The sequence below is a fragment of the Biomphalaria glabrata genome, chromosome 3 (assembly GCF_947242115.1).
Source record: "Biomphalaria glabrata chromosome 3, xgBioGlab47.1, whole genome shotgun sequence".
NCBI classification, from domain to species: domain Eukaryota; kingdom Metazoa; phylum Mollusca; class Gastropoda; family Planorbidae; genus Biomphalaria; species Biomphalaria glabrata.
The window spans coordinates 34,505,796-34,519,847 of NC_074713.1; the positions used below are offsets into that span (position 1 = coordinate 34,505,796).

The following is a 14,052-nucleotide window of genomic DNA, read 5'->3' on the forward strand; positions in this document are numbered from 1 at the left end:
GCTATCATTTTCTTTTCTTAAAGCGAAAAATCTAATTTTTAAAATCAATTATGCAAGCTTTTTTTTTTTTTTAATCATAAAAACATACCATTTTTACAACTATAATATTCATTATTAATAATAACGATCAATGTGCCATAACAAGGGACCACTCAGTTCATTATTACATTTATGCAAATGGTATTAGAATTTTGGTCAAATTTTTTTTTTTTACAATTGCATTGCTAAGTTTTGTAACTAACTACTACATTTACAAATAAAAAAAAATGTTTACTTTTTTTAAAGAGAAAAAAATCCATTTAGTATGCATATAAGTGGAACATAATTTTAAAACAACAATTAACTGAGTAGTTTTTCATATTATCACGTGCACTGCAACGCTGCTATGCAACAACCATATGGAACACCAAACTAAAGGAATTTTTCTTTTTAAAGGGAATTTTTTTTCTTGAGGCTTTGAATAAGAGATTGACCCTTTACAAAACAATTAGATCAATTAGATACTCATTATAAGACATCAGTTAGGCCAGGCTCACATTTAACGTCACATTCCCTTTCATCTATCCCTTGGTCTGTTGGACCGTTGGGGCACCACACAAGATCTGTCAATCTTCTTTCTCCATTCTTCTCTGTCATTTGACTGATAGAATTTCAATCTGATTCGATATTCTTTCTGAAAATATTGAAACCTACTCTTTTACCTGCCTGGGTGGACCACTTGGGGGCCGATTTTGAGTTTGTGTTTCCACACAAACTGTTTTTGTAACCTTGTTTTTTTTTTTTTGCTCCAGGTCTTGAGATTTTTATTTGTTGATTTTCAAGATAAACTAATCAATGTCAAAGACGCTAAATTAAGCTCACCATTGCCCCCATATGCCATATAGTGGGGGGACACGACAATTCGTTCACTGACATTTCGTTCACCGACAAATCATTCACGACTTTTTTCGTTCACCGACAAATCGTTCACTGGAATTGTCGTGGAACCGTACGTGTAGTGGGTTGGATACTTGTTGAGGCCACACCGACCACTCCGATTATCCACATGACCTTTCCTCCAAAGATTCTACATGGCATTTTGTGTCAACGCGTAAAAAAGCAACAACGTCCATTCTACCGGCATCTCATGTCACTGTATAGTGACTGCATGTAGGCCTACTGGACCTATATCGTCCCCACTCCCTTTTTGTGCCTGGTTCTACACTATGTGTTTTCGTATGGCTGCAGGTAAATACATTTTACTGTTTCTTAGATTATAATTTTATTTAGTAGTTTATATAGAATATCGCTACCCCAGTTTTCATCCATATTGTTGGACTATCCTTAGTTTTAGAAAACCATAGAACCATAGATCTAGAACTACTGGCGCTCTCATTGAGACCTTTCTATTTGCCACGAGACTTTGGTGTTATTTACATTGCCTGGTTTGCCCCAAACCAGCCATCAACGGTCCTTTTTAGGACCAAACATACACTCCAAAATTAGCTTTTGAGTTGACAATGTAGCCATCCAGTAGACTAAAATGAATACTAGTGTAAAGTTAAGACTTATATTTAAATAGTAATGGTAGCAGCGGATTATCAAATGTTTTTGTGTGCGTGCGTGTGTGTTTTCAGTTGGTCTTTGTTTAATATGGACTACAAATAGATGCATGCACTATATATTTCTTAGCGGGTTCTATAATATAATTGACACTCTTGTACGCTACAATACTTTGTTGTTGTTGTTAACTGTTCACTTAATTTGAACTGAATGTACAGCTTATCATGGGTGCCTAGTTAACACAAAACAAACACGAGTTGTTGACGAGAGGAGGGGGATGGGGGACCTGGCGGTGTAAGCCACAGTTCTCTTTTCATTTGGGCTGGGCTGGGCTACACGGCGAGCGAGGAGCAGACATGTGAATCGGTACGTTGCAATCTGATTGGTTCCCTTCAGCAGATGACTAACCAATGAGATCGGCTGTCCGCCACGTTGAGTGAGCCAAGTCCCTTCGCTAGTATAAATAGAAGTCGGCTGGTAGGCAGCGTTCAGTTCATTTGGAACAATCTAAGCTAAACGAATCTACTATGTCTGGTCGAGGAAAAGGAGGCAAAGGGCTTGGTAAAGGTGGAGCCAAACGTCACCGCAAAGTATTGCGTGATAACATCCAGGGTATCACAAAGCCTGCCATCCGTCGTCTTGCTCGCAGAGGTGGTGTCAAACGTATCTCTGGTCTGATCTATGAAGAAACCAGAGGTGTCCTGAAGGTTTTCCTTGAAAATGTCATCAGGGATGCCGTCACCTACACTGAGCATGCCAAGAGGAAGACTGTCACTGCCATGGATGTGGTCTACGCATTGAAACGCCAAGGACGTACTCTGTACGGCTTCGGTGGTTAAACCCACTGTTGACAAAAAACAACAACAACAACAAACAAAACATACCGGTCCTTATTAGGGCCATTCCAAATGTTCACAAATAAGCTTGAGCTAACGGCACTTCAAATATAACCAGCCAGCCTTTAACAAAAACAAAATATAAATATATAAATTATTTTATGTTTAGTATTTTATTAGATATGAATTATTCATGAGAATATTTATTATTCAAATATAACTAGGTGATTACCGTAAAAATGAAAACACTTTACACTTTTTCTTATAGTAATACTAACGCCAAGAAGGGGAAAAAAAAAAAAAAAAAGATGTGGGTGAATGGGGTCTGACTTTTCTTTGATCCTAGTCTAATTCAATTAGCGAGGAAAATTAAATATGTTCTCATACAGATACAAAAATATAGTAATAAAAATAATACACGTAATTATTATTATTATTTTTTTTTTTTGTACAAGAATATAACGGTATATATAAATAATATATGTTAAACCAAATTATCACTCCCAGATAAAAGAAGGGGAGAAAAAATAAGGAAAGAAAATAAAAAAATAAAAACAAAAAAAAGTGTCTACAACACGTGGTGTTCCCAAGCGGTCACCCATCTAAGTACTAACCACGCCCGACGTTGCTTGACTTCGGTGATCGGACGAGAACCGGTATTTTCAACGTGGTATGGCCGTAGACATTAACACTGTTGAGGAACAGGTATATATAGCTACACAGTCCCGTTAATTTCATCATTTACAAGTATTCCTTGCTTTGTTAATAGAGCAGAATGATCCAAATAAACTATCTGGGACTGGGACTATGAAGTTTGTGCCCCCGCCTTCGCTAGAGGCACATTCTTTAGCCTATCATTAATGTTTGCTTTCTGATTGGTCCTTGCTCCTCGTACTCGGACTCCCACCTCTTGACAAAGACTTCACCATTTTTGCTCCGTTTGTCAAGCGGAATTGATATTTGACGAGTGTCCGTAACATAAAATACCTGTCTTTAACTTACTACTATCAAATTGTATAATGCAATAGTATATAGATAACAATGAAGCAGGCCTTGTGTGTGTTCCATAAGACTACCCATCTTAATATAGAATATAACCTATCTTGATGTGAAGAAAACAAAAATCCCTCATTTGTAGTGTCCCAGACCAATTTTATTATTTTTTTTTTAAATAAATAAATAAACAGGTGTTGTAGAGTCTCGATTGGATAGTGAATTACTCAAGTCTAATCGTAAACAAAGTGGAGGCCCTAAAAAGGGCCGTTGTGTTGGGTGAAAAGGGCGTTTTATTCATTTATTTGCTGGTGGTGTACTTGGTGACGGCCTTGGTACCCTCACTGACAGCGTGCTTGGCCAGCTCACCGGGGAGTAAGAGACGGACGGCAGTCTGGATCTCCCTCGATGTGATGGTGCTGCGTTTGTTGTAGTGAGCCAAACGGCTAGCCTCGGCTGAGATGCGCTCAAAGATGTCATTCACAAAAGAGTTCATGATTGACATGGCCTTTGAGGAGATACCAGTGTCAGGGTGCACTTGTTTCAACACTTTGTAAATGTAGATGCTGTAGCTTTCCTTTCTCCTCCTCTTCTTCTTCTTGTCACCGGTGCGTACGGCTTTAGCCTTGCCGGCTTTCTTGGCTCCCTTTGACGATACTTTTGGTGGCATGGTTTTCGATCTGTGCGTGGAACACAAAACTGAGCGGGTCGGACAAAGCGATTGCTTTATATACGAAACAGCGTGGAAATCGGGCGAGTACGCCACAGAGTACGAGCGCGTCGGACCAATCAGAGCGCGGCTTTCCCACCAGCCGAAAGTCCGCCCGATTTCGTATAAATAGCTTTGAGCGGAGCACTTTGTGTCATTCGCATTATCTCGTTGCGTGCGCTCGTTTGTTTCTATCTTACACACATACAAAATGTCTGGACGCGGTAAAGGAGGCAAAGTTAAAGGCAAGTCCAAGTCTCGTTCATCCAGGGCTGGACTTCAGTTTCCAGTCGGTCGTATCCACCGTCTGTTGAGAAAGGGAAACTATGCTGAGCGTGTTGGTGCCGGCGCCCCTGTTTACCTCGCTGCAGTGCTCGAGTATTTGGCTGCCGAAGTTCTCGAGTTGGCTGGCAACGCTGCCAGAGACAACAAGAAGACAAGAATCATTCCCCGTCACCTCCAGCTGGCCATCAGAAACGACGAGGAGTTGAACAAACTTCTGTCCGGTGTCACCATCGCCCAAGGTGGTGTCTTGCCCAACATCCAGGCTGTACTTCTACCCAAGAAGTCTCAGAAGACCCCTGGTGGCAAAGCATAAACGTCAACAGAACAACAAACCCCTGTCCCCCCACAGAAACACAAACACACTGTCCTTTTCAGGACAACCTCCACATCTTTCAAAATTAGCTTTTGTTGTTAACAAACAATCGATTGGACTGATTTCGTTATTTTATATATATATATTGCTATAACTTAGCCAAATAACCTCAACGAAAGGATTATAAAATAACAAAATAGAATGTTTAATAACTAAATAGGGAACTAGATCTAGAATCACAGCACAAGCGTCGTTTTCGTCTCTAATCATCGGCCATCTTGACTTCTTCTCTTCTTTCATGTCTCTGTCCTGTGTCTCATGGTGCGCAGTCTCACACCTAATGACAACGTGCAATGTAGAGTCATAACACTGCCCCCTCCCTAAAACTGTTCGTCTCGAACAAAGTTTGCCCCGCCATGATAACGATGAAGCCGATCCACGTGAACAACCTTGAAGCTAGACCGTGGAGTCTTCTGAATTCGGTAGACCACATCGTTGATCCTTTTAACGACACGAAAGGGACCTTCCCAGTCTCTTTGGAGTTTTGGGGATCTACCTTTTCTTCTCTGGGGGTTATATAGCCATACCAGATCGTTTTCCTGAAACCCCGAGGTATTTGCACGTCTATCGTATCTAGTCTTCATTAGATCGCAGTTATTCTTCATTGTCCCACGAGCCAGAGCATGGGTTTCCTCTAGACGCCGTCTAAGATCGTTGACATACTCAGTAGCAAGGACTGGTGTGTCTCTCGGAAGTCCAAATAGCAGATCACTTGGTAAACGAAGTTCCCGGCCGAACAACATCTTTGCAGGGGTATATGTAGTAGAGCAATGGATGGAACTCCTGTAGGACATCAGGAACACTGGAATGTATGCATCCCAGTTGTCCTGTCGATCATCGGTGACCTTTGACAAGTATTGTTCTAAGGTACGATTGAACCGCTCTACCATTCCATCTGACTGCGGGTGTAGTGGTGTAGTGCGAGTTTTATTGATGCCAAGCACCCGGCACATTTCCTGAAATACTCTAGATTCAAAGTTCCTGCCTTGATCGGAGTGTAGCTCCATAGGGACACCAAATCGACTGATCCAGTTCTCAACAAGCGTTTCTGCTACCGTTGTTGCTTCTTGGTTCGGTATTGCATACGCCTCCGGCCATTTAGTGAAGTAATCAATAGTTACCAATATGTACTTATTTCCTCGTCTAGTTTCAGGAAATGGCCCTGCCACATCAATTGCAATCCTTTCAAACGGAACTCCAACCATGTACTGTTGCATTTGTCTCCTTGTTTTGCGTGGAGGGCCCTTTGCGGCTGTACAGACGTTGCATCCCCGGCACCATTCCTCTATATCCTCTCTGTATCTGAACCAGTAGAATTTCCGGCGAACCTTATCGAGGGTCTTATTAACACCCAAATGAGACCCACTGGTACCATTGTGAATTTCCTGCAGCACCTCAGACACTCTGCTTTTTGGTAATATAAGCTGAAAACGCCTCGATGTGCCGTCAACGGATTCCCAGACCCTTCTTAGGACACCATTAATGATGGTTATTGAGTCCCATTGCGCCCAGTACGCTTTCGTGGCAGCCCCTTTTTCAGAGATGTGCTGCCACTCGGGCCGTTGTCCATTCTCCTTCCATAGCAGAATGGGAGCCAGATCATTATCTTCCAACTGGTCCTCTCTAATTTTTTTCATCTGACCAGGATCCGGTAACATCTACTCCTAGACGACAACACTCAATTTCTTTTTCTTCTGCCTTCACGCAGTACCTGCACTCCATTTTGCATGGTCTTCGAGACAATGCATCAGCATTCTGGTGAATCAGTCCCTTCCTGTGTTCAGTCTCAAATTCATAACTCTGCAACCGTTCAACCCATCTCGCCACCTGTCCCTCTGGATTCTTGAAAGATAGTAGCCATTTCAAGGCTGCGTGGTCAGTTCTCAGTTTAAACCTTTGTCCATAGAGATATTTATGAAAATGTTTAATTGAATCAACTACAGCCAACAATTCACGTCTCGTAACACAATAATTCATTTCAGACTTTGACAACCTTCTACTAAAGTAAGCTACGACCTTTTCGTTTCCATCAATGCACTGCGATAGCACAGCACCGATCCCCGTACCGCTTGCGTCTGTATCTAGAATGAATGGTGTACCCGCCAGTGGGTATGCTAACATCGGCGACGAAAGGAGAGCCTCTTTTAACTTTTCAAACGCCTCCTGGCATTCTATTGACCATGTAAACCGCTTTTTCTGTTCTGTCAGTTGGTGAAGAACTCCTGCAATCCTAGAGAAGCCTGGAACAAAGCGTCGGTAATAAGTACAAAGGCCCAGAAAACTTTTCAGTTCCTGTACACTTTCAGGGACAGGCCATTGCCTAATCGCTTCACTTTTGTCTGGATCCGTGCTTATACCTTCGCTTGATACGACATGGCCCAAATATTTCACTTCCTTCTTGAATAGGTCACACTTCTTGGGGTTGATCTTCATGCCCGCACTTCGAATCATTTGAAACACTTCTCTCAAATTGTTCAAATGTTCATCAAATGTACTCCCAAGTACGATAATGTCATCAAGATATACCAGACAAGTATTCCAGTTAAGACCTCTCAAGACTTGCTCCATCAATCTCTCAAAAGTGGCTGGTGCATTGCATAGGCCAAATGGCATCACCTTAAATTGCCATAGGCCACTTCCAGCTGAAAAGGCCGTCTTTTCTTTATCCTTTGGGTGCATCGCTACCTGCCAATATCCGCTTTTGAGGTCTAGAGTCGAAAAGATTTTTGATCCGGCAAGTGTGTCCAGTGTGTCATCAATACGGGGAAGAGGATAACTGTCTTTCTGAGTGACATTATTCAATGCCCGGTAATCTACACAAAACCGCAAAGTCCCATCTTTCTTTTTAACCAACACAACTGGTGAACACCACGGGCTGTTGGATGGCTCGATGACCCCTTGTTGTTTCATACTTTCCAGCATATCGATTGCTTCTTGCTGTTTGGCCAGCGGTAGACGACGTGGTGGTTGTCGAATGGGTCTGGCATTTCCTGTATCAATACGGTGCTGCACAAGGTTTGTAATCCCGCAGTCATTCTCGTCATTGGGAATAATGTCCATAAATTCCAAAATCAATTCCTCAGCCTTGTTATATTCTTCCATTGAAAGACTTTCTTTCGTCTTGATAAGAAGTTTGGGTATCTGTGAATTTTCCTTCGGTGCCGTGTTTGTCGATACCTCTGCCTCCAGACATTGTGTGATCAGATCCACGGAGTAACAGTCCGCTATGACACTACCCGCTCGTAGCTTTCTTTCCTGCGAGTAAAGATTCATGACCCTCACGGGGACCTTTCTATCATCAACACTGACCACTAACGTCTTTCCTACAGCCAGCCTATTCTCTATTCCTCTCGCTGTTTCTACGAGTTTCGTGCGGATAGTTTCGCAACTTCCTTCAATCTTTCCCCAAATTATACATTCCGATTGTGCTGGTATGGTCGTATCTTCTACTAACAAAATTCTTCTCACTAGACCTTCTCCGGTATCTTCCTCGAGTAGTGGAATCTCCATGTTAGCATATTGTATAGTACCATTTGCCATGTTTAAAGACAGCCCGAATGCTTGCATAAAATCCAAACCAAGGATACACTCGTCGGTCACATTAGCGACCAGGAAATCATGACTGAATGGTTGGGTTTGAATTTCGAAGTTTAGTCTAACCTGTCCTAACACTGGTATTAGTTCACCGCTGGCTGTTTTCAGTGTATAGCCGTTCGTTCGTATCAATTCCTGATCTCCAATATAATCGGGTCGAATTATCGACCGAGATGCTCCAGTATCCAAAAGAAAAGCACGACACCCGCTGCCGATCTTTCCTTGTACCTTTAAACTTCTATTTCTTCCCAACACTGTGACAGAAATAACCATTTTTGGAGCCTCTGTATACCGTGCTGCCTGTCTCCGCTCCTTGAAACCGGCAGACTTTAGTTTTCCCGGTTGCCGTTCTGCCTTCCTTGTGTTTGGCGTTCACGGCCCCGAAACACTCTGGTGCAATCCCTTTGCATGTGACCAGGGTTGTTGCAATTCCAGCAGCGAAAGGGTGTTCTGTTATGTCTGATATAGGGTCGCCGTTCGTCTCTAGTCTCTTCCACCACCCTTCTGACAAGCCGTGCTACATCCTCCTCCTGGGGTCGTCTTTCGTCTATAGCCTCCCCAACCAGTCTTCGTACCAGCTGTGTAGGATCCTCCTCCCGAGCATCTATCGTCCGGCTGTAATAAGTGGCCTTCGCTGAATCTCTGGCCGCCTCGTAGGACAGAGCATAGATAAGAGCTTCACTTACTTTCCGTTTTCCACTGATTCGGATGGCTTTCTTTAGTTCCGCATCTCGCACTCCATCTATGAAGGCATCTGTAACTATAACATCCACAAATTCTGGTGTTGCCAATGGATAAGCCAGACGGGCAAGACGCTCAATGTCCGCCGCTAATTCCTGTAGTGTCTCTCCACACTTCTGCTGTCGACTTTTCAATTGTATTCTAAACACTTCCTGTAAGTGTTCGTCGCCGTATCGCAGTTCCATTGTTTTGACCATGGCATCGAAGTCCGTCTGGTCCTTCATGGTCTGTAACAATTCGGCTGCCTTGCCTCTGAGTGCCAACACCAGACCAGTTGCTTTCTCTGCCTTTGTATTCCATCTGTTTACTTTGGCCGCCGCTTCAAACTGCAATCGGTACACCGACCAAGAAACAGAACCGTCAAACACCGGCGGTTTAGTCTTCCCAGCCATTTCATTCACAGTGGCCCCAGCACCTTGTTTCTTTTCCAGCTCCGCCTTCATTTCACTACGTAGTAGTTGCATTTTAGAATTGAAATCCTCTACCATTTGGGACCTTAGCTCAGTTACATCATTTCTTAATTGTTGTTTGGAGTCATCTATATCCTTCTTCAACTCAGTCACAAATGATTTTATAGAGATCAGTTCATTACCCATTTCTTTTTTAAGTTCATCCTTTAATGATTTCATGTCTTCTTTCATTGAGTTTCCTATGTCAGTATTTGTTTTGCCTTGTTCTTGTATCATGTTCCAAAGCTCCATCATAGTCGGTTCTATTTCAAACTCATAGGTCTCCGGGTCCTGTTCTTCCTCTATCATGCTTTGCCTAAGACGCTCCATAAGTGCCTCCTTGTTGCCGCTCACCTTCAGCTCTCTACCTCTGAGTTCCTGCCTAAGTTCCTGTAGTGACAGTTGACTAAGTGTTTTCTTAGACGCCATCTAGTATTAAAACGTTGATCAACTAAAAACAAAACTTATGTTGATTTACCCGAAAATGGACTCGTTCGATGTCCCATACATAGATCTAGACCATCCTCTCCCCTTTCGTTGAGGATCCCACTATCTGACACCAATTGCTATAACTTAGCCAAATAACCTCAACGAAAGGATTATAAAATAACAAAATAGAATGTTTAATAACTAAATAGGGAACTAGATCTAGAATCACAGCACAAGCGTCGTTTTCGTCTCTAATCATCGGCCATCTTGACTTCTTCTCTTCTTTCATGTCTCTGTCCTGTGTCTCATGGTGCGCAGTCTCACACCTAATGACAACGTGCAATGTAGAGTCATAACAATATATATATTTTTTTTTTGTATGGTCACGTGTTGTTTTCATCCCAATTAAGGTAACAAGCTGTTTGTAATATGCAGATGGTGACCGAAAGGAAAATTCTTTTGAAAAAAATATTGGGGACATATAGTTTATACACCTACAATTTAGAAGGATATTTTATCATTCATAAAGTTATTTTAAAAAAGAAAAACAACATTAGGGGTCATAGGTCAAAGAAGAAGTGGGAGACGAAGGATGGTGTTATGTTCTAAACACAAAACTAAGTGGTCACAATGATAAAATGCGGGGGGGGGGGGGGGGGGGGGGGGAAGAACCACCACCAAGCACAAGCTTTGCGTGCACTTTCAGAAACGCAGCCGAGTACAGAACGGATAGACCAATAAGAAAAAGAGATCTAGCTTGCCAATTCCCTGTAGGTCGGGTTAATGATAATAACAATAATTAAAAAAAATATATAATAATAATAATAAATCATCACAACGCTGTTAACGACGGAGTCGTGTAGTAATTATTAATATTAATATTATTATTATTTTATAAAAGTATTTGCAAACTATTCTCCTTCGCTTATTTTATTTTATTAACCTAGGCTTGTGCTGGTTCATTATACCACATCGCTGGCGAGGCGAAGCGAAGCGAGTACAGAGCCCAACGTCCAATCAAAAAACATAGCCGTAGAAAGGACCAATCGGTGCATCGAGTTTCTTTTCCGTGGCGCGACGCGCTTATAAAAGCCTGCTTCGCGCGCGCGTTTCTTCATTCTTTCTTGTAATCGACAAGCAAGTAGACACAATGGCTAGAACCAAACAAACCGCTCGTAAATCCACTGGTGGTAAGGCACCACGTAAACAGCTGGCCACCAAGGCTGCTAGGAAATCAGCACCAGCTACCGGAGGTGTTAAGAAGCCCCATCGTTACAGGCCCGGCACTGTCGCCCTGAGAGAAATCCGTCGTTACCAGAAGAGCACTGAGCTTCTGATCCGCAAACTGCCATTCCAACGTTTGGTCCGTGAGATCGCTCAAGATTTCAAGACTGACCTGCGCTTCCAGAGCTCTGCAGTTATGGCTCTCCAAGAGGCCAGCGAGGCTTACCTTGTCGGTCTCTTTGAAGATACCAACTTGTGTGCCATCCACGCCAAGCGTGTCACAATCATGCCCAAGGACATCCAGCTTGCCAGACGTATTCGTGGTGAGCGTGCTTAAACAAACTCCTCCCTCTTTGCCCCAAACCAGCCATCAACGGTCCTTTTTAGGACCAAACATACACTCCAAAATTAGCTTTTGAGTTGACAATGTAGCCATCCAGTAGACTAAAATGAATACTAGTGTAAAGTTAAGACTTATATTTAAATAGTAATGGTAGCAGCGGATTATCAAATGTTTTTGTGTGCGTGCGTGTGTGTTTTCAGTTGGTCTTTGTTTAATATGGACTACAAATAGATGCATGCACTATATATTTCTTAGCGGGTTCTATAATATAATTGACACTCTTGTACGCTACAATACTTTGTTGTTGTTGTTAACTGTTCACTTAATTTTAACTGAATGTACAGCTTATCATGGGTGCCTAGTTAACACAAAACAAACACGAGTTGTTGACGAGAGGAGGGGGACCTGGCGGTGTAAGCCACAGTTCTCTTTTCATTTGGGCTGGGCTGGGCTACACGGCGAGCGAGGAGCAGACATGTGAATCGGTACGTTGCAATCTGATTGGTTCCCTTCAGCAGATGACTAACCAATGAGATCGGCTGTCCGCCACGTTGAGTGAGCCAAGTCCCTTCGCTAGTATAAATAGAAGTCGGCTGGTAGGCAGCGTTCAGTTCATTTGGAACAATCTAAGCTAAACGAATCTACTATGTCTGGTCGAGGAAAAGGAGGCAAAGGGCTTGGTAAAGGTGGAGCCAAACGTCACCGCAAAGTATTGCGTGATAACATCCAGGGTATCACAAAGCCTGCCATCCGTCGTCTTGCTCGCAGAGGTGGTGTCAAACGTATCTCTGGTCTGATCTATGAAGAAACCAGAGGTGTCCTGAAGGTTTTCCTTGAAAATGTCATCAGGGATGCCGTCACCTACACTGAGCATGCCAAGAGGAAGACTGTCACTGCCATGGATGTGGTCTACGCATTGAAACGCCAAGGACGTACTCTGTACGGCTTCGGTGGTTAAACCCACTGTTGACAAAAAACAACAACAACAACAAACAAAACATACCGGTCCTTATTAGGGCCATTCCAAATGTTCACAAATAAGCTTGAGCTAACGGCACTTCAAATATAACCAGCCAGCCTTTAACAAAAACAAAATATAAATATATAAATTATTTTATGTTTAGTATTTTATTAGATATGAATTATTCATGAGAATATTTATTATTCAAATATAACTAGGTGATTACCGTAAAAATGAAAACACTTTACACTTTTTCTTATAGTAATACTAACGCCAAGAAGGGGAAAAAAAAAAAAAAAAGATGTGGGTGAATGGGGTCTGACTTTTCTTTGATCCTAGTCTAATTCAATTAGCGAGGAAAATTAAATATGTTCTCATACAGATACAAAAATATAGTAATAAAAATAATACACGTAATTATTATTATTTTTTTTTTTTTTTGTACAAGAATATAACGGTATATATAAATAATATATGTTAAACCAAATTATCACTCCCAGATAAAAGAAGGGGAGAAAAAATAAGGAAAGAAAATAAAAAAATAAAAACAAAAAAAAGTGTCTACAACACGTGGTGTTCCCAAGCGGTCACCCATCTAAGTACTAACCACGCCCGACGTTGCTTGACTTCGGTGATCGGACGAGAACCGGTATTTTCAACGTGGTATGGCCGTAGACATTAACACTGTTGAGGAACAGGTATATATAGCTACACAGTCCCGTTAATTTCATCATTTACAAGTATTCCTTGCTTTGTTAATAGAGCAGAATGATCCAAATAAACTATCTGGGACTGGGACTATGAAGTTTGTGCCCCCGCCTTCGCTAGAGGCACATTCTTTAGCCTATCATTAATGTTTGCTTTCTGATTGGTCCTTGCTCCTCGTACTCGGACTCCCACCTCTTGACAAAGACTTCACCATTTTTGCTCCGTTTGTCAAGCGGAATTGATATTTGACGAGTGTCCGTAACATAAAATACCTGTCTTTAAAGGGTAACTCCGATGGTTTTGACAATTTTTGATATAATATGTGTTTTGATTTATAGATAATGAATATATTATTCTTTTTTTTTTATTTGCAAGAATAACTTAGTAATTGATGTTTTTGTGACATAATTTTTCTGCGCATCCAAAACAGTCAGATTTTCACTGAATTTCTGTGTGACGTCACGACGGTGCACTCAAATCCTATTGATACTCATTGATAGGGAGGCGAAAAAGAAATTATCTTTGATAAAAAAAAATTTTCGTTATTACATCATTAAAATACTTTAAAAGAAATTTCTAATGGTGTATAAATTATGACTGTATGTTTGACCGTAATAAAATTATGATTTTTTTGTGCTGTTTCGACCTAACATTGGTTGACATGGAAAAAGTGATGAGAGAGCTTGACGCTGGCTCAGCCGGCGAGACACACCCCCAAGGTCAAAAGTTAAAAAGTTGGAATTGAGTTTCGTAGACGATAGATCTACTTATTAAATAAGAAATTTAATAGTAGATCTAGTATTCGTAGTAAATTTCTAGCTCACAAATCTGATTTCATTTCTATTTATGAACTTCAGTTGTTTAA

At 41.6% G+C, this 14,052-nt stretch overlaps 3 protein-coding genes and 2 non-coding genes across 5 annotated transcripts; 2 read left to right on the forward strand and 3 right to left on the reverse strand.

Annotated features, from left to right (window-relative positions):
• Positions 1 to 2,012: 2,012 nt before the first annotated feature.
• On the forward strand, positions 2,013 to 12,546 carry LOC106064839 (uncharacterized). The gene is made up of 3 exons (XM_056023425.1): positions 2,013 to 2,378; positions 10,988 to 11,452; positions 12,150 to 12,546. Exons 1-3 carry the CDS (start codon positions 2,070 to 2,072, stop codon positions 12,474 to 12,476), a joined length of 1,101 nt encoding a protein of 366 aa, XP_055879400.1. The 5' UTR covers positions 2,013 to 2,069; the 3' UTR covers positions 12,477 to 12,546.
• Positions 2,944 to 3,062, reverse strand: LOC129925515 (5S ribosomal RNA). Its single transcript, XR_008777280.1, has one exon. It is a non-coding gene; the product is annotated as a 5S ribosomal RNA (ribosomal RNA).
• Positions 3,614 to 4,080, reverse strand: LOC129925257 (histone H2B, gonadal). The gene has a single exon (XM_056024669.1). The coding sequence runs from the start codon at positions 4,039 to 4,041 to the stop codon at positions 3,673 to 3,675; it is 369 nt and encodes a 122-aa protein (XP_055880644.1). The 5' UTR covers positions 4,042 to 4,080; the 3' UTR covers positions 3,614 to 3,672.
• LOC129925256 (histone H2A) lies at positions 4,227 to 4,751 on the forward strand. Its single transcript, XM_056024668.1, has one exon. The coding sequence runs from the start codon at positions 4,292 to 4,294 to the stop codon at positions 4,676 to 4,678; it is 387 nt and encodes a 128-aa protein (XP_055880643.1). The 5' UTR covers positions 4,227 to 4,291; the 3' UTR covers positions 4,679 to 4,751.
• Positions 12,547 to 13,037: 491 nt separating the features above from the next.
• LOC129925516 (5S ribosomal RNA) lies at positions 13,038 to 13,156 on the reverse strand. Its single transcript, XR_008777281.1, has one exon. It is a non-coding gene; the product is annotated as a 5S ribosomal RNA (ribosomal RNA).
• Between the last annotated feature and the right edge of the window lie 896 nt (positions 13,157 to 14,052).

Bases quoted from the DNA above. Each gene is read 5' to 3' on its own strand.
- LOC106064839 (XM_056023425.1), top strand. From the start codon at position 2,070: ATGTCTGGTCGAGGAAAAGGAGGCAAAGGGCTTGGTAAAGGTGGAGCC. The intron at 2,379-10,987 runs TAAACCCACTGT...ACATAGCCGTAG, and splicing joins CTCTGTACGGCTTCGGTGGT to AAAGGACCAATCGGTGCATC. The intron at 11,453-12,149 runs GTCACAATCATG...GAACAATCTAAG, and splicing joins GTGCCATCCACGCCAAGCGT to CTAAACGAATCTACTATGTC.
- LOC129925257 (XM_056024669.1), bottom strand. From the start codon at position 4,041: ATGCCACCAAAAGTATCGTCAAAGGGAGCCAAGAAAGCCGGCAAGGCT.
- LOC129925256 (XM_056024668.1), top strand. From the start codon at position 4,292: ATGTCTGGACGCGGTAAAGGAGGCAAAGTTAAAGGCAAGTCCAAGTCT.